Below are 24,640 nucleotides of genomic sequence, written 5' to 3'. Positions count from 1 at the left end.
GTACAGAGATGATCAGGTATGTCACCTGTGATTTCCCACTGGATCAGAGATCGATTAAGTAAACTCTTAGTGTGATTAAAATTGCAGGAGTTTACCACTAGTGAAGAGGAAAGCTTTAACTGAAGTAGAAATTTAAAAAGTTTTTTATATTCCTTGGATTATAAGGACAATATTCCTTAAAATACAGAAATCGGAGATAATGACATCTAGTGATGCAAGGCAAGGTATGATTTGTTCTCCAAGTAGATTAATCATAAGATTAACAGTCTAAATTATGCAGTAACACAGATTGATTCACCAGTTACTCTTCTCATTTCTATAGGCACATACTATGGAGCTGAAAATCCCAAATTTCAAAAATTCTGATTTTGTACATCCTAATCATCACCCATTCTTTTGGAGGTCACTACACAAGGTGCAAAGTTGAAAGTTAAAGAAAAATTAGGCAACAGAAAACAGATGTTTTAAATAAGCTTTAAGTAAACGGGTAAATAACGGCTATTCAAATGCTTAAAGCTTTGAATCACTCGTCACTGAAGGTAATTTCATTACCTTACTTAGTACGAGTTATAATTGATTTATGACCTGACTTTGCCTGATGGATTCAAGTTTATTTCATTATGACATACTGATTTTTAAGCCTTTATCACTTCAAGTATATTGTATACCTAATTCCCGTGCACATTTGTTCTCCTGTGAACAACAGAGCAAACACTTTTCCCAATTTTCTTCAGTTGAAAAAAACATGAAAGGGAAGGTTATAGAAGCACCTGTAGGTTTTGTAAGAAGTTCCCAGCTGTCATCAGTTTCAAAGATTCTTGCCATGATGGGATCGTACAGCTTTTCTCCTGATCAGTTTTCACATTGTTCACTTTTCTTTGGAAGAGCAGCAACACACAATCCATGATACGCATAATAAGGTGAGGAGGTCGACCCAATGTGCGGACAGTGGCAATATCTGCAGGTTTTATTGTCTATAAAGTTCAAACAAAGAAAAAAAGCAATTATTGTGATTGCTCCTTTAATAAGACATGGGGCACAAGTTCATCAAAAGTATTAATCCACTGGAGAGGAAAAAAATTATTATTCATATTATTTTTGCTTGAAAATGATTTTACCTCCGAAAAGCATGAAGCTACAAGGATCTAATCCAGTAATATTTTGACTACTGCCTCCTGGCAACTATTAGGAAACCTCAGATGAGCTATCCCCAGGAGGCACCTAAAAGCTTAAAACTACCATGCTCTTTTTTGATGGAGCAAAGAACAGAATAGAAATATCTTGAAATCTAACCTTTTTTAAAAAATGCAAATACAGTAACCAGAACTCAGTCTAGAAAGCAAAATACATTCTATTGATATTTGGTAAATGGAGATGAATGAAAGGAACCAGAGAGAAGGACTGACACACATACCGATCTGCACCTTCTGTTTTACCTTACTGAGAATATTTCTGTTTTAGAAGCAGGCCTATGAGAAAATTAAAGAAATTGCAATAATGTATGAAAATCTAGGCCCTATTAAGTATGACCTAGGTGCAAAGGGTGCAAATCTAATACTATAGCTTGTAACTGTAGGGTACATCATGAATCAAAAAGGACCATCAGAACACTCTATTGAAGGTGTGTCCTTAGAGAAGCAGGGACTTGAACAGTAGTGCATACTGAACCACCTAAAGAGCAGAAATCACTGAAAAATATAACTGCCAGTGGATAGGCCCACTCCTAAAACAGATACAACTTGGACAGAAGCTTTGCTCATTTGCAAGTAGCTGACTCAGCCTGGGTACATGACAGTGACAAACCATAAGTAACAGGCTATTGCAAGAGATATGACACCTTGCATCTAGCCTCGCACTTGCCTCACTGAGAATTCATAGAGGAAGATTTTAATTACCTGTGGCTATACTTTATGAAAGGGATTGTAAAATATTTTAGTCACCTGATCACCTTCCTTTTTTTCCCTTTCAATAGTTTGCTTTTTGCTGGGTTCAATGGGCACTGGACAATTCAGCAGAGCTTTCCAGATTATCTCTGTGAGAGCCTGAACCAGTGTTTCTTAGTGATGTTTAGGTAAGTCAACTGGCCCTTTTTACCACCATCCAAGTTTTGGCAGAACAACTACATTTAATATGTTTATTTTACTTCTACTTATGTATTTAAAATGTCATTATTATTGCAGGAGAAAGAGCAACTAAGTTTTACCGGGCTTTGACAATTCATATTCACACAAAAAGTATTTAATACTTTAAAACTGTTCTCTACCAGTCATGTCAAAATATCCCAGAATATGTAAAAATTTACTGAAATAACAAACTATGGATTTTTTAGCTGGGAAGTGGCCTCTAAATTTATCAAAATATTTAAATAGATACTTGTCTACATTGCAAGCAGAATTCCATGAAAGGAATCCCTAGTGGGAAATTCACAAATTCATAATGATTGCAGCCTGTAATTTGTGCAGTTCATTTCATGAAAGATGCAGCCCTATACAGACTTGCACAGAGAATTTTCTTAAGTGAGTTTCTGAATGAATGAATTGTGAGACTATAGATATCTATGCTGATCAGCTCACTTTTATGACAGTTTTCTTCTCCCTTTTAGGAATATGTAAACAATTTATTATAGCAAATGCAAGAATTTTAAGATTAGGCCAAATAAGCTTTCTCCATTGTGAAGTCTCACAAAAATGATTTTGTAGCTTTTTGGATATTAGACAGATCTTTGTGTATTAGAATCCAAAAATTCAAAAAGAGAAATATTGTTTTGGTTTGGTATCTTTGGCCAAAAACAGAAGAGAAAATGCAATAAGATATAGGACAGAGGACAGGACACCAGTGCTCTTGTCATACCTAAGACATTGGTCAACTAGTATTGCTTGTTTATGCACTTGTCGGAATGCTTGCCCATCTCTGGGTTAGTTTGTTTTTTTTTTACTCTTGCCTGTAACTAAGTATCAGAATTGTGTAATCCAGACTAGCTCTCATTCCACTCTCATCGGCTGTCATGTCATCAGCCCTCATTCAGATATTTTCACTCTGTCCTTCAAGAATCAAGACGGTCAGAGAGTGTTAAGGACTTCTCCCTCAAAGTGAAGTCCTACATCCAGAATGTCCATAAAAACTTATTTATATTTGATTTTGAAGTCTTTGATTTCAAAGGCCACAGCTATTTTGAATGAAAGTCACAATATTCTTCAACCATTACCACTGTTGGCAGTCTCTCAAGTGGAAAGGAAAAACTTCCAGTAAACCTACATAACAATTGATTGCCTCCAACAGGCTGCACTGACAAAATATGATTCAGTTATTACCCTGCCCATGCCACCAAAGCAAAGTGGTCAGTAAAGGGACTCTGGCTTTTAACTCTCCAATTGCAGCGTAGTCTTGACACATCAGAAAGGTTTTCTTGGAATTTAATTGTCCTCCTGTAAACATCTAGACTGTCTTATTCTACAGCAGACTCAAAACACAGTTTCAAGAGCACTCCCGTTACTAGTCCTTTTATGAGGTAGCAATCCTGCAAGGCAAAACAGCAGTTGGGCTTCTCGTTTGAAGTAGCATGGACAGTTGTAAAGAAAGGTACATTAGAATGAAAAAAATTTTGCTTTCTGTTTTCTGAGAGTATAGGAAGGTATCTCACAGGTTGATTTTTCTCAGATGTTAGCTTACAAACTTTGAGGTTTATCCATCACTACTTCAGGATTTTCCTTCATTCCTGTCTGTTTTTTGTCATGCCAGTTCCTTGCCTGCCTCCAGTACTGGGTTTGCTTCAGCTCCCACTGTTGCTGTTCTCCCTCAAAATGCCTTGTGAGACATTATCTCTTAGTCAGACAAACAGACATGAAAATATATAATGTAAGATCAACAAAAATTAATCTTTTTTCATCACTAACGATGTATTGTGTAAAGATATCGGCAGAGTGGTATCGCTCTACTCTAAAAGCTTCACAGAAAGAGTAGGCTGAAAGACATGAAGTCTCATGGTGAATTTGGGTACCACTCCTCAGAAGCCAGAAAAAATTTTCCTGGAGAAGGCAGAAAAGGGTAGATCAGCAAACTCAGTCAAAATACAGTTCACTGGGGAAAGCTTAAAACAAAACAGGAGATTTAGATTTGGATGCAATGTTGTTATATGGAAGGCACTTACTTCTTCATTCATTGCACACACACTCTGTTTCCTAACAGTAGCAATGTTCTGCTATCAGTGTAATAGCAACCTGCAGCACAATGTTCATCACAGTTTCCAGCGAAAGGTAAAGCTTTCTCTTTGATGCAAAATTGTTTAACTATTTTGAGTTTGGTATTCAGGAAGAAAAAAGAAAAACAGAACCTAAAAAAATGAAATACATATACGTATATGCACACTTCTTTTGTCAACAGATGAGTTAGATGGTGTACCTGCCATCTTATATTTGTTTTCAAAGAAGCCCATCTTATCAGTAAAAAATGTTATAGTTGGCCCAAAGTTTTAATACTAACCTGTAAGGCTGCTTCTGCCTCTTCCAAAGCAGGCTTAGCAGCTTCCAACTTTTCTTCAGCAATGGCTTTGTCAACTGAGATGCTATCTACAATAGCTTGGGCTTTGTCTTTCACTTTCTGAACTTCACCTTTCACCTTCTCAGCAGCCTGTGCTTTTACAGTAACTTCTTTCAATACCTAGAATATGGGAAAACCCACACACCAAATATTAAAGAAAATACCTAGCTAGAAGAATGTATTAATTTTTGTTGTAAAATTTCATTTGTTGAATTCAAGTTCCAAAACCAGAATATTTGAACAAGATGACTTTCATCACCGCTATACTTTTTCGAGATCCTTCTTTTCAACACTTATTACTCTTTGTAAAATAAAAAATAAAAAGCACAAAATTAAAGAGCGATACATTTTGAAGGCTGTACATACCATGTCAGCTTTTTCATTGGCAACTTGAAGTTCCTTTTCTTTTACCTCCAGCTCTCTGCTTAGAGCAGCCACTGACTCAGAAGCCTCTTTCAATTTCTCCAGGCCAGTATTCATTCTGGAGTTAAAATACAAAGAAAAAGCATGCAATTCCCTATGTAATTTACCATTCCAGATTATTCCATTAATAGAATGAATAGGATGAATATACTACCAAAAGATGTTTTATACCAAAATTAAAACTTGCACAGAAACTTTCATGTAAGTTTCTGTTGTCATCAGAACCAGGGAAGTGAACAATAAAGAATAACCTAAAAGCGACCATGTTGCTTGAAATTTTCCTCATTTCTAACTTAAAGAGTATGTCTTTATTATGGCATAAAAGTCATATATGTCAGTTCCATATATGTCACTGTCTCTGTTGAGCTCCAACCTGATACTCAAAGGACTGAGTTCTATACAGCACAAAGCATTTTGGTCACCAGAATCCTTAGATATATCTCAAATCACTATTAGTTGTTTGAAGAGGATATTGAAAAGGTTAATAAAATCAAAGTAATAACTTCAAGATCAACCAACCAAGAGAGTCACAGAAAAATAGCACTGAGATTACGCTTTTGTCATCCAGCATTAAAAGACCCCTTAAACAGTCTTTTCTGTCTATTGAAGTGTCAGACTCTCAGCACAGATGCTTCAGACAAACATAAGTGAGATGTAGATTAGGAAAAGATATGCTTCATGCAGGAGGCACAGGAAGAACAAAAGAGGCTGCTATTGCAAAGGCTAAGTAGTACTGGAACAGCTAAACAAATACGGAAAAACAGGCCAAGAGTAACATCTACCAAAGCTGTTCAAACTGTGCAACCAAGGTTAATTGAAACAGATGGATGTACATGAACTAATCAGGTCCACCTGAGGAGTCAGAAGGCAGAAGACCAGATCGAACCTCCCTGTTTTTCAAGTCTTCACCCATAACATAACTACAGGTTTCTTATTCAATTTGGCTTTGAAGCCAGAGAATATTTCAAAGTGAAATTTTGTAAAGGCTTCCGGTTCTGAATGCCACTTTTCTAAAATCAAGACAGTAGTTTCTTAAGAGTGATACCAACAAATACCCTAAAGGCTAATTTTATATTCTACTTAAGTAATTCTGACATGAAGCTAAATCTGAAAAGAGACTTCATCAGTTTAGCAAAATATCTGAAAATGAGACTGAACATATCAAAACCACTTTATTAATCCTTAAGTAAAAAGTTCAGCAGCCTAAATTAGGCTCTACGACCACAAAGGCAAAAATGCCAAGGGTAATACTTGCATGTTCATATCAGGACACAACTGTTTAGCAAGAAAACAAATATTGCTCCTTGGTAAATTAAATGTTATTGTGAACATATTATCATATCACATGTAGATGTGTTCTTCTGCTCATTAAAAATATATGGGAATAATGTATATCCACTTTTTTCACCGGCTTGCTCTTTCATATATCACCATATTTCCCCTCCAAAAATAGATATTCTTTAAAATATATGCCAAGAGTGTGACGGTGCGCTCCTTTCCCCTCCTTGATGTGTTCTCTCCCCCTCAACCTGACCTCCCTCTAAACAGCACGTATGCAGGGGCTAATTGAGCATGAGCCAACTAAAGCCCGTCTAGTATGCAAATATGACTATGAGTCAATCATCTCCCCCCCATAAACAGGGGACAGCCCAGAGCTCATTGAGCTCTCCTGCACGGCAGTGGGCTGCACTGCAGAACCTCCTCCTGAGCAGGGACGCATCTCAAGGTTACTCCTCGAGGTTGAGAGATTCCTTACCCACGATAGATCCTTGGTAAGTGATTAATAGCATGCTGAACTTTTGCGAACTTTGCAAAACTTTGCTAAGTTATATCTCTGATTAATTGTGCGCATAATCCCTTAGACATAAACCGTTGACCAAGTCTGGGACTAGCACTGGATCCAGCTGCACCTAGGCTCCTCTCAGGAGTTTAGAAAGCAAGGGGGTCCAGTCTGAACCTCGTGACTCAATGGGAGGGTCTCCGTTGCGCACGCATCTGACCCTGTCCTTCATGCAGTAAATAACTGAGTGAACCTTGCCAATTGAACCTTGCTAAATCATTCTTATTCATGATTGAACTTTGTTAAGTAGGTGTCTTACTGCAATAAACGCAGTGCTGCATCTCTCTTACGAATGAAGTGCATCACTCCTTTCACAACAAAGAGCAACCCTAATTTTTGATCAGATTAAACCCTTACACCATTTTAGCCCCATTAGGAAACTCCAGAGGAAACTGCTGCTGTGCAAAGAGACGTGTCATGTGTTAAGATAAAGCATACAAATATATAGCTAGCTTGGGAAGAAAACTATAGGAAGATAGTAGTAAGCTGAGCTTTTTACCTGTTGGCTAACATCTGAACTTCTGCATGCTTTTCTTTGTATGTAATTTTATATCCCTGAATAAAGGACAGGTAGGATTTGGGAGTCACATGTGTGGAACGTCTGTATCTCTGAAAGTAATCGGAACACTTCTCTGCCACTCCATCCTGGAATGAGCCCATACACTGCACTATTTCCCTCTTTATCTCAGCAGTGCAGTCAATATCATATGAGGACAGGAAATGTTCAGATACTTAGGAAAAAAAGAAAAAACAAATACATGTAAATATTCAGGAAAAACTCTTATCATAGAAACAAGGCAGTATACAAGCTATGTATCATGTCACAGAGAAGTATTTCCTGCTAATTTAAATCTTCATCTGCTAAAAGCCATTGATCTCTGCATTACTTACTCATATATATCTAAGGCTTGGTATGTGGCTGAACTTTAAATAGTATTTTATTTTTAAGGTTTCACAGTGCAGTATTTGGTCTATTAAAGGATGGTATTGATTACAACAGGCAATAGTTGCAGAGCAGAGAAAATTTATGGAAGTAAAGTCTTTGTACAAATGTTCTTGGCAATCTGAAATACATCTTGCAAGATGCACTGTCTTCTATAAAAATAATTTCAAATATAAATACTAATTATCAACCAACTTATTGACTGCTGTGACATGGGAAATGCACATTTCACATTGCATGAACATTTTCTTACCTACACAGGTTATGTAATACCTAAAAAGTACCTACTTGGGCAGTGGTTTTAAACATTTCAATGCAGAGATTCACTTTCAATGTTTTACTATAGTAAAAAATATGGGCTTTCTCATTAGGAATTTTTCAGGTAGGTTTTTGAAGTAGAAACTTATTTTTAATGTTTATTGTGTAGTTGAGACTACGAAAAAATTCAAAAACTCCTTTTTACCTTGTGTCATATATTTTAAACCTGCCATTTAATTCAGATTGATGGTCATAGCATATATTTGTGAAGCAACAATATGAAGTAAAATATCAAAATGGGTAAAAGTTTTGTGGAGTGCTGCATTAACCTTGTTGCAGGTGTAATGATAGTTACTTTCTTTAGCGGTATTTTCCCTTCTCTATTAATGCCTTAAGCCATCTATCAGAGGATTTTTTCTTCAAACTATTTTTGATGACTTTCTTCCATTTGAAATATTGTAACAGTGGAATATAGTGTACTCAACCTTTAAGCAGGATAACATTCATATCAGATTTTGGAACTGAGTTTCTTCTGACAGTGGGTTGGCAAAACAAGCTTTGCTTGCCTTCAAGTCAGTCAAAGTGGCTCAAGAAACTTGGGCTTCCTGACTGTTGATCACAGAATTAAGTACCTGCCAAGACAAAAGCTACACTTACCTGCCACTAGAGCATCCTTAGGCCACAAGCTGAACCAATCTATAGTGCATCCAGAAATGAGAGCAGGGAACTTCAAGGCCCGGTTTCGGAACTTTTCACCTACTGGTGAAAAGCAAAGTACCACGTGAAGGTTCTGACGGACTCTGGTCATGAAGCAGTCATACAGATCCTCACTTGTTGGAGGTCTACGTGGATGTTCCTTTTTAAAGACAGGTATGAGGTCACTAGTGATCTCATCTATTTCGTCCCGTGCAAATAAGTTTGAGACCTTTGAGAAAAAAAAGATCGTTTTTCATGTTTTAGGAGATAATCTAAAATAGAGTATACAGCATAGGGTTGATTTAATACATAGCATTTCAGGAAGGAGCATACATTTCAGATACTAAAGTTATTAGGACCCACACCACTATTTTAAACCAGAATTTTTACTGGAGTGACTCCATTAATCACATTGAAATCTAACTTGCTGTAGAAGTAGGCAATACACTCTCCCACATGAAAAATATTTATGTACAGCAAGGTTATTCTCTTTTTTTAATATTCTAAAAACTAGTAAAAATGGCTCTGAAACACAAACCCTATTATTAAAAAAAAAAAAAAAGACAAATTATAAAAGCCATCCATTCTGGACACAAATATACCATACAAAAAGTGATTGAACATTAATGAGATTTTTAATCTAACAGATAATTTTGTCAAACTTAGATAATGTTCACTAAATTTCACACTTTTTTTTTTTAAAGCTATTATCATGTTCCTGGTAGTTTGTCAACACATTTAAAAGGATCTGACTTAGACAATTTCTCTGTATGGAATGATGATGCTCATTATAAATTTTAAAGTAGTTTTGTCACAGTCTATAGTGTAGTACAATGGATTATTTCTATTTTTAATAATACTTTAATGATGCAGAAGTACTTGAGTTTTAGCTTGTGAAAGTATGCCCCTTGATATGTAAAAGAATATTCAGATGAATTCAGTTATTTTGCTAACTAATAATAAAAGTTAAAAAGCAGAAAAACTATCATGAGAAAGCATCCTACCTCTCCTGATGATAAAACGTTGTTCAGGTATTCCAAGAAAGACTCATCTTTGATCTCATTGTCTGTAAAAAGAAAACAGATGCCCTTCCCTTGCTGTCCTGCTATTCTGTACAAGAGTTTTAGATCTTCCATAAGATTTGAAGTGTTGTATGATCTACAAAAAGGACAGCCCTATTAATATTCATACCTTTTCAAAAATGCCTTTTTAAAAACAGAACATGCAAACTTAAGCAGCAAGCAATGTCTTGGAATTTAAAGCAAAAAAGTGCAGACTATTCAGGATTTTTTATTTAGATTAGCTGGAGAGACATAGCTCATTTCAAAGTCTCCCATTAAACACCTAATCCATTCTCCTCCTTCCTGCTCTCTTTTTCCCTTTCACATCAGCTAAAAAAAAAAATCCCCAAACTGAAGTTGTATCATGCTCCTTAACTCTCTTTTGCTAGAAAATGAGCAAAGGCAGACAGAGGCTGTCTCAGGGTTTTGTCACATGCCGGGGACAATGAGATCAGGTACATTAGACTTTGACTAACTGAGAAACTCAAGGCCATTGGCCCTTTTGGCAAAAGTCATCACTAATGATAGCATTCATAGTTTCAAGAAAAGGAAGGAGAGTGCGGCAAACAAAAAATTTATTAGGTAAGGTTACAAGATCTTTATGGGTTGGTAAATGAGTGCAATAAAAACAGAAGTTTCTAGGATGCTCATTAAGAACTAAAACAAAGAAGCTGTTGTATGCAACTCTAATAAGAGTTTCTAATGTAACCATAATGATCTCATGCATGACCTGAAAAATCAGAAACTTCACAATACTTCCTCTTCACTATGGAGGAGCTCAGGAAATAAACACTTAGGTTTTAGCTTTTTTGTTCTTGATGATTAAGAAGAGAATTTTTTGCATTTCAACATACATATCAAGGTCAACAAGATAAGGTTCCATAAGTATATTATAAATAAAACACCACAATAGTAAAGACATCACTAAAAGCAGAAATGGACACCCAGAGAAGACAGAAATATTCAATGTCTTTTTATTTCTGTTGGGGGAAAAGAAAAAGTTGATGTGAAGAGATGTTCAGTTAATTCTCAAAAATTTAACAGAAATACTGACAGGAAAAAAATCTTTAAATTAAACACATTAAGTCAGCAATATGACCATCATCTGTTTTGATGAACTAAATGAAACTATTTAAAACCCAATAATTACTTTCTTTGAGAACTCACAGGTGAATAGGAGAAATTGGATTAATAAAGGGCAAATGATAGTATCCAAGGAGTATTCACATTTTTCCCAGAGGTATCTGGGGACAAAGTATGAGAACTTTCTACTTATAAGCTAGATCTTTCCATTTTATGTTTCTTAGGAAAACATGGTGTTTAATTGTATAATAGTTTCAATAGTCTCAATTCCTCCTTTGACAATGTAATGAGACTAAAGAAAAAATAGCAGCAGTATCTTCTTTTGACATAACTGTACCAATCAACATTCTGATAAAGTGAAATACAGCTTACTTAACATCACCTCCAGTTGATATAACCTCAAAGTCAACACTTTATGAGAAGTAGAGTGAAAAGTAAATTGCATGTGTTAGTGTTGTACTATCATACTGAATTAATACATCAAGCAAGGTCTCATGAGGCTATCTGACTGTATTCTTATTTTTGCTTGCTAAATTTACAAGTAACATCAACATGGCAGTAGACACTATTCTTTGGATGACAAGTCTTTTGAAGGTCCAAATGGATTGTATTAACCAGATCAGATATCTGCACTTGCTTGTTGACCCCCTTGAAGAATTCCAAATAGTTTGTAAGGCAGGATTACATTTCATTAGAAACTTTGTTGAGACTTTCCTAAAATCATATTTATTCAGACGATCGCTCAGTCTATTCTTCATAATAGTTTCTTTTAATTTACTTACTGCAGGCATCAGGCTTAAAGGTCTGCAAGTGTAAAGGTTCCCCAGATCTTCTCTGGGCACTTTTATTTTTTCATGAGCACTACATTTGCCACCTTACAATCCTCAGGTCCCAAGGCAACTTTAGTGGGAGGCAGCACAACACTTTGTTAATTCAATTATTTCACCATTTAGGACTTCATAATACTTTGTGCATAATATCTGGTAATTTGTTACTGCTTGTTTTGTCAATTGTACAGTAAACTCTCTTAAAGTCATTTCTATTTCAGATAGACTCTCTGATGAGATCCTCACCAAGAAGCATTCCCACACAGGAATCTACAATTTCTTCTGCAGCAAACACAGCTGCAAAAGAAAAAAATATCATTTAGCTTCTACTATTACATCACCTTATTTGAGTGCTGCCAATATTACCTGATCATTGACTGGTCCTATACACTTTGGGAGGCACCAATATATTTGAAGAAAAAATTATAATTTATTATTTAGTTCTTCTGTGAGTTATTTCAATTTCAAAAGAAAATATATTGGGTTAAACCATATAAAGTAAGGTAACTTATGCTTGGAAAGGACTGTCAAAATACTGAAAAATACACAAAAACTACCAAATTAATTATTACAAGATAAACTCAGAAAGATACTGTGGATAGAGATCACGTGCAAATACTTTCCAGGTAACTTTACCCAGCCAAAATTCTTCCCCACTCTCTGAAACATATGAAGGTAAGGTTTTACCTTATAGAAGGTAAAAGCTCAGATTCACTATAGAAAATCAAGTAGATGATTGAGTAAGTCTCTAAGCATTTTCATGCATTTCCATTCTAGGCATCATTGCTCAGCCTATGTTGTTCTTTCTCCCACTACACAGATGGGGAGTAAGTGCTTTAGTTACAGAAAGAGTTCAAACACAAAGTACTTATATACTTAAATTTCAGTTAATGCTCACCTTGTTAACATGATCTGGAATGTATCATAGCCAGCTATGAATGATGCCAGTCTTGTTAAGCTCTGCTTTCCTGAACCACCAACTCCAACTAGAAGAGCATTTCCACAAGGAGTGCGAATCACCCGGGAAATCTGTATAACAATGCAGCCTTTTATTGCTAAAATGTTTAAAAGTTAGCTGCCCAAAAATACTACATCAAAGTGGTAATAAAATTATCTTAGAAGTGCAAAACAAACTGAATTTTTAAGTTCAAATTCAAGGATTCTTTATTAATACATTCTAAAAATATTTGCACTTTCCAATATTTTCTGTAAACCTTCCAATACTATAGCAACCACTTGATTCCATCCCTGTGAACTTCCAATTATCAGTAGATTTCATCTACCAATTCCAAAAAGCACAAGTAAATCTCAACTGTTACAATCACAGTATGACGGATTAATTAAAAACTGGGAGGGAAATTTCCCCCCATCATACCTTCACAACAACTTAAGTATGCCTCATCTCTCCAGGTCCCCTTCATAGTGTTCAGAAAGTCAGTCTCAGGACTATTAAATTCCTGGGAAACAGACCCCAGAATACTCTGCAGTAAGTAATAATATGTCCTTTATAATGAACCTTCTTAAACCTTTAATTTACTTGACTATAAAAGTGCACCATATCTGTGCAAATATTTGATCACAGTGAAAAATCTCCCAGACAGATCTCCCTTTCTTTCCTATTTTACTATTTATCTTTTAAAGCAAAAGGCAGTAGTTCCACATTTCCCTTCCATTCCAGGACAGCACAATATGAATGAAGGTACTCTATGCAACACAACAAGAAAATTTTCAGCACTGTGAACTACATGCAGCAACCGTTCCATTGCCCACAGCTGAAAAACAATGCCAGTAATTCTGGAAAAAGGGGTTAGCTGATGCTGAGAAAATATGCCTTCGGATACAGGAAAGGAAACTTACTCCACGCCCATTAGTTGCTCATGGGCAGATCCCTGTAGCACACCGAGGAGCCTGCATTCTTTTCTGGAACAGCATGGAGCCACTTGCCTCTCAAAGGCAAGATACTACCAAGCAGCTATCTAGCAGCTGAGCTCTGTTGTGCAATCACTGGTACGCGGTGTGGGCTCCTGTTCTCTTTATAATCTCAATTTCTCTCTCTGCCTCTGGACTTTTATGATGCTAGTAAGTGGTCTGGGCCACCTATTTACTTGCATTTCCTTTAATACACTTTTTCCAAAATTTAAGGCTATTAAAAACAGGTGTGTTAATTTCCTGGGGGTTTAAAATCATGTACTTGAAATTTTGAGCGCAGTGTAATTGTTATTTTTCATAGCTAAATGTTTTACAAGCAAAGATAAAATCAAGTGTAAAGGTTTACTCTAAGCATACTTAGTTTTTAACCTGAGGAAGAAAAACAGTTTTGCACACCACCCTCAGAATACTGCTGATCATTTTAATTGTGGCTACAAGATCTTTTTCATGCAGAGGCGCACAAACATAAATCAGAAGCTTTGTTCTCTGGTTAACAGAGAACAGCCTTTCCTCAGCCTTAATTCATTCAAGGGATGTTACCTTAGTTCAGATTAAGCACGATCTTCACTGGGCTTATCTAGCTTTCTCCTGGAAGCTGCCTCATGCATAGCAAAGGCATACAGCTCAGACCCACACAGCTGCAAATGCTACTTTCAAGAATATGGGATCACAGAAGCACTATCTATTCATTTTATCCAATAGAAGGTTAAGATATCGTTTCAGGAGTCTACCAACTAGCTACCCAGGGAAGAGATTCCTTAAGGCAGGTGGCTTTCTAAGACTAGCAAAATAGGATTTGGGCTAGATTCTGCATTTATATAGATTTTGACAAGAAATAAACCAGAAATTCAGTAGTGAGTATGATGATGACTTAACAATTTTCCTAAAGAATTCCATAACAGATCATCATCCATTTTGCAGGGAAGACCTTAAAACAAAGTGTCCAATTTGTGAATTGACAAGAACCCACCACAAAATTTTGAAAACTGCAGGTACTATATGTTTGCCAACTATAATTCAATTCAAATTGTTTACATACTTATTATAACATTCGTTAGGCTAGGACAATCCAATATTTCATGACCCTTCTACAGTTCCTAATAATTTATGATAAGAAATAAAGATAACCTCCCTGTGCAACTTAGAAATAATGGTTTTTTTTAGTTTAACAAAGAAGCTTTTCCTTTGTAGGAAGCCTATTCTGTGCAGGCAATCCTACCAAGCTGAGCTGTGCTAAGAATTATGGTCAACTCCACTCCATATTCAAAGGAATTTTAAAAGAAATGATCATACTGCGTATCTACAAAGTCTGGACTATATTTATTCTTACTCAGCTCTGCCTATACCTTCATCAGCAACCAATTATGTCCAAACCTGAATTTCATTTCACTCATTCCAAAGAGAGGAAAGGCTCTCAGAAGAATTAATAAGAAGGAAGGTCAAGAAAGAGTCAGAATAGTTAGGACCATGATCCTACTCATGGTTATATGTAAAAGAATAGGTCTATCTGGTGAATCTTCAGAAAAGTTGCATTTTAATACCGGGTCAGAGGGTGAAAAACAGAGTATTTGTTAGAAAAAATGAGTTGCTTCAATTTTAAAGGTAATGTAACTCAATTTGTGCATTCCTCTATTCATTTGTAAACATAACCAAATTCATACCTGCTCAGGAAAAAGGAAGAAAATAACAACAGCAATAACAAATGGCAACCCAGTAAGACTCTACCTTGACTAAATGAATCATAGCATCTTCAAAGAAAACCATGTCCAACCCGGTACCACGGACTTTCTCATTGTATACATGTAAAAACATATTTAAACGATCCCGTAGCTGATGAAAGGAGTGAACTGGCTCATAGATTTTGGGCATATATGAATCAGCTCCCTCTGATTTTTCACCTAGAACAAAAAGCAAGTAACAAAACCTTAGCAGCTTAAATGACTGAAGAAGACACAATGTGGTGATAAGTAAGAGATGGAAATTAAAAGTCTAATTAACCACCCAGAACTGGTTTTACTTATTATACATAATATTACATATTAGATGTTCACATCAGAGTGCTGCCTATATACCACCTACAAGGAGCATTAAGTTCAGCTGCTCAATTCTTAAATGCAAAACCAACAGAAATTAAGGAGCCTGCTTTCTCTACTTCCAGGACTTGGATAGTAAAAAACTGAAATCATTTAACTTAGATACTGGAAGCAAAAGTAGCACCAGACAAGGAGGGTAAATAATATTGCAGTTAAAAAATGCATATAATTGCTTTTGTAAAAGGAAAAACATTTTAAATTGTAGTAGTGAAATAGTAGTAAATAGTAGTGAAAAAACGTCACTACTGTAGTAGTGAAAAAGTAGTAAATAGTAGTGAAAAAACATCACTACTAAAGTGAATAACTACCACGCACAAAATGTATACGCAGTGTAAAAGGGCAGGTATTTGTTTCAGCAAGGGATCCGAAAAATATGAGAAGTTGTCAACTCTTCCCTACCCAAAGAAAAGGAGGAAATAGTGCTGCTGTCCCATCTTTAATCATGCTTAAAGGTGACATGCCTTTCACTAGTAAAAACTGTTACTCACAGAAAGCAAATGAGAAAACTTTATTGGAAGAGTGCCAGCAAGCAGACACCACTTCCCTCCACACACCTCCAAGAAAATGTTGAACACAGTAGAACTGTGCTAGTATTTACATACACCTAGCTCCATTGATTTCAAAATTTCATGCTCTATATGCTGCAGGATATGTTCTTCCACTTACTATAGATCAGTCATCAATAAGAATCTGTTTTGCTAAGCCTCCCCTTAATAGCCAAAGAAATACATTCTTCACAGTATTTTTAAAATTGAAAACCAGTGAATTAAGTATTTCCTTAACACTTAGTAATGCATTGGAAGGTGGGGGAAAGGGTAGGAAAAGGAGGAATAAGGCAATCAACAGTTGCTATTTTGGATGGTATCTGTGACGCTCTTCTCATCTGATTTTTTTCTTCATTTGCTTCTGGCATACTTTATTTTTTGCTTTTACAGATTAGCAGAGGTCTAATAGCGTTGCAGTCTCCAAGATAAATGTATATGTATATTTTGCTAAATCTTGAAACATATGTTAAGAAAATTGCCTTTTATCACAAACAAAACCCCTCAGAACAAATGGATAATTAATTCTGATGCAGGTATCCTTTATATTGCCTGAGGTCATCGAAATTTTGATGAAAATTTCTGAGAAGAAGCAGTATTTCAGGATTCTTCTGGTGTGTATTGTTTCTATGTAAACAGTCCTTTTGATCAAGATCCAGTCAAATTAACTGAGTTCTTATTTTAACCTGCAAAAACCCCCGTTACACAAAAGGACTATTCCAGGTGGAAATAAGTTTCCTAAAAGCTGAATGAGGCATTTAAAAAACCACTGGTAAGAAACTAATAATAAATACAGCAGGGAGTTAAACTGTATGGATGTTTTCACAATTTTCCACCATTTAATAGAATTATATCAGCTTGATCCTGTTCCTGCAGTTTTATTATTAATGTCAAAAGACACCACGATCAAGTATTAAGCTTGAGAGAGGGCAGACATTTAAATTATTTACAGAAGCAGTTGGTGTAATATATTATTTTGAACCCTTCTCTACTCACTTGCTTTAGAATCACAAGTAGTAAATATCAGTGCTAAAACTAATTGATAAAAAGTATCTTTGAACAGTTTGGGGATCTCAGGAATACTAACCATTTTTGTAAAGCTATGCTCTAAAAGCTGCTGTTCCAGCTACTTTATCTCAAGCCTCTGCTATCAGGGAGAAATATGTTGTGACAGTACAAGCCAAAGAGGTACAGGGCATATATGTCATTGCATCACTAAATTTAGCATAGAGTTATTTCAGATTGATACCAGATGTATTTTGTTTATCCATTTAAGAACTCACAACTCCAGCTCCAGTTCCTGTTCTTATAAGTCATCATGATGCAGTAAGACTATTTACCTTAAAGGGACAATTAAAACAAAAGAACAGTTGTTATTCTTTGCACTCAGAGCCAAAACAGGAAGGAGTTCTCAAGGCTCTGCCAAAATACTGAGGACCAAACACACCCTTTCAAAATAGGGGGTCTCCCACTCTGCAGATGCATTTAGATGAAGTTTCCTACTAAAAAGCCTATTACTAGGGAGGCATACTTAAATAGTCACCAGGAAGCAAGTTATTTTCAGAAATATATGCTTCTTATTGCACTTATTTTTCAGTTAAACATAATGATTTCTAGTGTGGGTTCAAATTTTCACATTAAAAGTTACTCGGCTTTCATCCATATGTATACTGGCTTACATTTCACTCCTCTCTCCATTGCCCCAGTTTAGCAAGTAATTTAAGGACATATTTGACAGCTTTCCCACACCAGTCTGTTTTCCACTTCTGTTTGATTCCTTCCACTTGAAACATTTACAACCCTTTACTCTCCTTTTGCCACAGCCTTCTTACTACTTCATTTGTCCAAAAGGTTTAAATGGCATTTGACAGCTCATGCCAACCTTTTATTACTTCCACCATCCATCATTACAATGATTGGGACACAGATAATTGAACCCCTGATGGTTTAATAATGATCTTGACTAAAAACCCAAACAGCTGTCTTGCATCCTTGTGTTTTGCTACAACTAAGAAATGCTCCCAGGTTATTCAGCCAGTTCAGGAACATAGCATTTTGATTTAAAAGACACAAGGACATCCTTATAAGCCCTGTGGGTAATTCAAGAGGTTTTACTCTATTCAGGAGATTTTGCAATAATATTCACTCAATACAAAATCATATATCATGCATCTTTCCCAGAAAACACTGGACAAGTCCAGAGCCAGTACTTCTTTACCAGGCTTCTAAAGGATGGTAGCTATAGTGCTATCCTATATCCAGTACTGCAACCCCACCTCCATCATTCATACCACCCTTCCTTCATCATTTTAGAATAACAGGCTCATGCCCTTCATTTGTCAGTCTTGTCAGTCTAGTACTTTGGTGGAAATAGAAGCAAGGCTCTACTATTTAGAAGACCTGGATATAAATAAGGACTTAAAATCCCACAAATAAAAAGGTGTGCCTCAGCCAGTGACTTCGATTCTGTTCAAAGTCACTGGGCAGGACAGCCATCCTTGAAGCATGGCCATATTATGCATTTGTAGGACATCCTCACATTAGCATCTATTTTATCATATCTTCATCCCTATTCTTGCCGTCTCCATGGTTATCAGAGTCCATCATTACCAGTTCTTTCAGGCGCATCCCTTAAGAAGTCAACAAAGAATGCAGCAGGATCCAGCAAAGTTTTTTTTTCTCCAAATTCCTCCTCAACAAGTTTTGCCAAAGCAATGTCAAACCAGTTTACATCTTCTGAGGTTGTGAAACGATCAGCAATAACACACTTACATTCATGCTTCCAAAGTTTTATCAGTACCTATTAAAACAAAAAAAATTTCAATCAGATTAGGTTTGCAACAAAGCTATACCAATAAAATTCATGCTTTTAAAATATTTTAAAAATCATAGGAAAAGTAGAAAAGAAACAGTGGCATTTCTGTTTTTAGTCAGGAGAAATACACTGGATGGTTACTCTGGCCAATAGCACTTTAAACTTACATTCAGCTAACTGTGCAAAAGCCTTAGTCTAGCATTCCAAACTGTAGCATATTTACCTAATTAAGATTTTATTTCCCCGCATCTAAGATCAGATCCATATATGTAGTAACACATGTGGATGCACGGAGAAACCACTTATGTAACTGGTCACTCTAAATGGAAGGTAAGTGAAAATATCATCGTCATGGCATGAATCATTTCATGCCAAATACAGATATTCTGTCACTTCCATTCACATAGACAAAGTCAGTTAAAAAAAAATGTGAAGTGCTCATATTATTCCTTCTCCAAATTCAATAAATCTTTAAAGTCCTTCCATTTGGTCAGAAGCTGGGGGAAGGAAGTCCACAAGGTTCTTAATTCTAGCAGCACTGGTTTTAATCCTAGACGGGGTTACTACACAGTAGTAGAAAAAATTCCAATACTCCTTGACGACTTCTTCTCTGAGCCTGCAGGGCTTTGTAGAAATGAGGCATACTATGTGAATTCTCAGACCTAATATGTAAATTTATTCTATGAGAGTTTGAACAACTGTTTGTTATATTTCAAAATTACTAATTGAGAATATATATATCAAATCATCTTAGTGCTGTATATTTTTAGTTTCAGAAATTAAAATCAATTCTAAAATTTAAATTTTAGATGTAGTAAGCATCAGGAGCTTACTCAACAACCAAGGAAGTACACTAAACCTGAAGTAATTATATAACCCAAATATATTACAAATTACCATACACAGCGCTTTCCAGCACTTCATGTTTCAGTGCTCAAAACACTAAATGGCTTTTCCTTAAAACAATTAAAAGAGGAATGGTGCATAAAGTATTGAGTTTTTCTGCAAGAAGGGTGGATTAGAATAAGAATGTACTATGACTTATTTCCTCTTTCTTTCAAGCTGTAAACCAGAAATCAGCTTTTAGACTATTATTAGGCCGTGACTGAAAGCCTCAAAACGCTGGCTGGACAAGGGAGATATTTTTTAAACAAGGTACATGCATTTTCTTTGGGCTAAATTAAATTTCAATGCTTTTCATAATTTTCCTTGCTCCCTGCTTTTGAATAAACTACCATTCATCAGTAATAATGTCAGCAGATAAAAATCAAATACTTTTCTGTCAAAAGAACTAGTTTGCATTAAAGTTACAAAACAAATTTCTCATTGCACTAGGCACTGCAAAAGCTGAAAAAACATTGTCCTTGCCTCAAAAAAGCTTAAAGTCTTTTTCAGCCAAATAAGGATCATTTTCTAATGCATACTCAAATGTCCAAGTTAGATTCTTCATCCTTTTGCTACACTAGTTAAACACTAATTATAACAAGGCCACTGATGTGCAACACTTACATTTGGTTCGTTGATCACTTCTGAGGTAGATTTCAGCATTCCTTGCCAAATTCTTGAGAGATCTCGAAGGTTGAAGACATAATGGAACTTGGCTGGCGTGGGCAACATTTTTATTTTGGTATTTTGCCATAGTCTGCGTGTCAGCGGCACTAGCTTGGCTACCGTTTTTCTCAAATCTTCTGAAAAGCCCCGCTCTCTACAGTAATGTCCTTCTCCAATTACACCTGGGAGTAAGAAAACCACCAAATGAAAGATTTTCTAAGACACGTTCGCACAACTGCAAGAGCTACAATCTCTTCTGGTTTCTCTTTTGTTTTTTTTCTTTTAATCCCCAAAACCTTTTTTAATTTTTTGAAAGGGTTTCCCAATCTTGTTATTTGAATCTTGATTCAACCGGTCCTATACCCTTCTGCCACTAACCCACTAGGTATTTAACTCCTCATCAATGGGCAGTTAAGAATGCTCTTAGTCTACCAAAGCAGCTACCAAAGCTTTTGGAAACTGAATCATTCCTTGGAGAACAATGTGATCCTGTATTCTGTGAAAGCCTCATCATCAGTCATTTTGTGAAAGCCTCATCACCAGTAGCAGTTTAGCCCTTAGCAACTCTCCAGCACTGCCAGCAAAACTAGGAATGCCTTCATGCCATACCTCCTAACTCCCAGCATATCAATAGATTCTGAGAAGTAACTGTGTCCAAAAAATTATTGATGAAGTGAAGACTGATCAATCAAAAATGACTGATGAAGTTGCAGGTGGGGAGTGATTACTGTAAGAACATGTACTGGTAAGCAAATTAGAGGGGGATTAAGTCTCAGTTTTAATCATAACACATAAACAGAGGGATAAAGAAAAATCAACTACTATTTTCAAAAAGGGGACGAATAAAAAGTTAATTTACCAAAAATTTTGTCAATGGAAGAATTGGAAGGCAAGGTACAGTTGAACACAGAAAATTGTCTCTTGAGTCTCTGTGGAATGTCATTTCGACCTCCCCCAGGGTGAATCATGGCAGCCAAAAACTGAATGTCCACAATGTTGGTAAATTCACCAGGCTTTTCCAGATTATACACTCCATTCTGTTCTATCAGCTGTCTAACTATCTCATTGGTGACCTGTAAAATAACCAAGCAGTATTTAACATAATAATATATACATAACTAGAAGAAATGCAAAACACACATATGTATTTGAAAGACCTAGTATACAGTATTTTATATTTTTCTCTCCAAAAAAAATGCTTTTTGTTTTAGGAGAAAAATATTCTGTCAGAAATAAGCATAGCTGGTTGCCCTTTTCCTTTGGTAATATCTATGGGAGAAAACTCTTGGGGAAGAGAGAAATCCCTAGCTTAGAATTAAGCCTTCACATCTCAATTCAATCTCACTTTAATGCTGTATGATTCCCAGTTCTACTGTATGGGAAATACTTCTCCTTCTTAACATAAAATTTCCAGTTTGTTCTGAACATGCCCAAACTGATATATCCTCACATGTTGCATCTGCTACCAAATATTTTGATGAAATATCACATAGTTTTTCATGTTGCAAACAGGACTATTTCCATACAAAAGAACGCAAGATTTCTTAGCCATAAGTGCTCAGCTTTTCTGTTTGACCCAACCAGTTGAAAACATCTAATAAACAGTGCATTCTAAGAGGATACTTATCTAGAAATTCGAACCTTATTTTACTTTCCAATGCAATATACTCTTGTGAATCATCTTGCCAAAGTAGATAATGATTCTTTCCATTTTTTCTAATGCAGAAAAGTCAGTTCCCACCTCTCTCAAAATTTGCAATATTTTTTAATTATTGCCTACACAGTCAGTTTGCTATCACAATTTGCATGCCAAAAGGTTTTTGTTTTTCCTTTCAAGGAAAAAAATAAACAAACAACAAGTGCTAGTAAAAAACACAGTTAAAATTTTACAGACATGTTTTTGAGGAGTACCCTAAATGCTTTTTTAGTCAGTATATTTATTTTAATTAAGCTCATGACAACATAAAACTAGATGAGCTCTTTAAAAAGACTGTTTAAAAAGTAAGCTCTATGTATCTAATTTACCCCCTACTGCCTGACAGAAGACAAGCCAGTTTTACCGTGCAAAAAGGAAAGAAATAAAACATCTTTTGCCCCCTTTTTTTCCTCTTTTACAAACTAACCTGATCTCCCCATTCATTTATTATGGGCATATTCACATCATCAATGAAGACTGTCATCTTTTTGCCTGCAGGCGGACCATATGTTGTGCCCATGCGCTTGTCCACATAACTTTCTATTGTATGCTGTTAAAAGCAATTATTAGCAAAATTACAAAGATTACAATTAGAAAAGTTATCCCTCCATTTGTACGCAATTCAGTCACTTAAACATATCAATCAAGAAACATATAACAAAGTTTTGTTACACAGAATTTTACTAAGAAACTTTTTGTGGATTTTTCTTTCATGAATTTTCTTTGCGGATCTTCTTAGTTTTAGGATAGTATTTTATCATATAACTAACATGCTTGTTTGACATTAATGTGAAAAATTAAGAATTGACCAAGCTTAATTTTTGTATGTACAAAAGCTAAAGTGCACTGTGAGACAGCATTTCACTTTCTGTGATATTACTGAGAAATTTAAAGTGTATTTATCATCTGCATATACACTTATATTCTGCTAATTTCCTTTATAATCCATGTAGCTGAAATTGCTATTGCATCCACATGGGAGTTAAAGACAGAAGTACTCATCTTTTAGGCGAAGGAGAGAGGTGGAGGGAAGGGGGGAGAGAAGGGAGAAAAGGAGAGGGAGGAGAACAGGATTGGGGTGAAGAGGGAGGGGGAGAGGATTGAGGGGGAGAGACTGACACTACCTTTTGTTTATATAGCCCAGTCAACAGAGGGAAAAACATAAAGGAAGATTAGACCAAAGTTACATGCTCAAATACCAGACAAATTAATAGTTTCTATAATGCTATTTATCCAGATTATAGATGGTGCACAGCGTTTATAGACAGCATTTCTGACTAAGCACTTCTGATTACAGTACAGATGCAGTGCTTAGGCCTGGTATACCAAGCCATATTAAAAATACCTCCCATACATAGTGCTAGCAGCTTTAAAGAATCTTGAAATAATTGAAAGTGACTCAGTAGAAATTTGGAGAGGTAGTACAGTTCAAAATTTAAATATTCATGGTTCTATTTAAAGTAGCTGCATGTGTTACTTTTTAATGTGTAATTTAATTAATTATACATTGCAGACAGCACATTTTATGGCAGACTGTTGTGGGTAGCACTTATTTTACACATGGGTTTTAGTGAAATCTGAGGGAATTCACTGACAGCTCTACCCAGTTAGTGAGAACTGATACATTTGACATAAAAAGATTGAGTATGATAAAGCAAATAATATACATGGGTAATAGTCCCAGAACAGCTCAATAAATACCAAAGGACTTGAAGAAGACATGGTTTACATAAGTCTTATAAACCATATTTTAGGACACTTAGTCCATTAGACCCGGTGCTTTTTTTTCTGCACTCATTTGCAATTAAGTAAACCACTTCCAGTAGCATGCTTCTGGCAGATTCTTGGTATATCCATTAATCTCTGAATCCAGTCATGTTGTATTAGAAACTGAATAATTACTATACCTGGAAAATTAATGGGGTAGTTGCAGACGAAAAATTCAAACTCTTAGCCATGTGGCTTTCAGGGTTGTATTTTGACATAAAGCCTTTGATGATAACAGTTTTTGCAGTTCCTTGCTCACCAATTAGTAGGACTGCCTAGACAAAGACAACATCAAAAAAAGATGACACACGAGACCTGTGTATATGGGCAAAGCCTCACCAATCCTGTTTATCTTTTAAGGAGATATAAACTAAAAAATTATGTAAAATGAACTCTCAACAAGAGATGGGGGGAGGGCACAAAAAGCTGGAAGCAAGGAGTATTTGAGATTTCGAAGTGTATTTACATGAATGTTGTCGCTGGAGTCACCATTATAGTTTTACAGCACAAAAATGAAGTTCTTTCTTTTCAATTATGTCATATTTTACTTCTAATTCAAGAATTTTATCATGCATTTAGT

The 24,640-nt window shown here is 35.8% G+C and overlaps 1 protein-coding gene across 1 annotated transcript in view; it reads right to left on the bottom strand.

Annotated features, from left to right (window-relative positions):
- DNAH5 (dynein axonemal heavy chain 5) overlaps positions 1 to 24,640 on the bottom strand; it is a 181,319-nt gene that overhangs the window by 34,406 nt on the left and 122,273 nt on the right. Inside the window, exons 47-59 of the mRNA XM_067291003.1 lie at positions 24,201 to 24,335; positions 22,721 to 22,843; positions 21,457 to 21,670; positions 20,556 to 20,779; positions 18,842 to 19,031; positions 15,322 to 15,494; positions 12,566 to 12,696; positions 9,701 to 9,854; positions 8,658 to 8,925; positions 7,299 to 7,530; positions 4,903 to 5,017; positions 4,480 to 4,656; positions 771 to 974 (exon numbers count right to left, since the gene is read on the bottom strand). Of these exons, the coding sequence (XP_067147104.1) occupies positions 771 to 974; positions 4,480 to 4,656; positions 4,903 to 5,017; positions 7,299 to 7,530; positions 8,658 to 8,925; positions 9,701 to 9,854; positions 12,566 to 12,696; positions 15,322 to 15,494; positions 18,842 to 19,031; positions 20,556 to 20,779; positions 21,457 to 21,670; positions 22,721 to 22,843; positions 24,201 to 24,335 (2,340 nt within the window). The remainder of the gene's footprint in view (positions 1 to 770; positions 975 to 4,479; positions 4,657 to 4,902; positions 5,018 to 7,298; positions 7,531 to 8,657; positions 8,926 to 9,700; positions 9,855 to 12,565; positions 12,697 to 15,321; positions 15,495 to 18,841; positions 19,032 to 20,555; positions 20,780 to 21,456; positions 21,671 to 22,720; positions 22,844 to 24,200; positions 24,336 to 24,640) is intronic.

This window comes from Apteryx mantelli, chromosome 2, assembly GCF_036417845.1.
Source record: "Apteryx mantelli isolate bAptMan1 chromosome 2, bAptMan1.hap1, whole genome shotgun sequence".
In the NCBI taxonomy this organism is placed as follows: Eukaryota; Metazoa; Chordata; class Aves; order Apterygiformes; family Apterygidae; genus Apteryx; species Apteryx mantelli.
The sequence above is the reverse complement of the archived record's forward strand: the minus strand, read 5'-3'. Positions and strand labels throughout refer to the sequence as shown.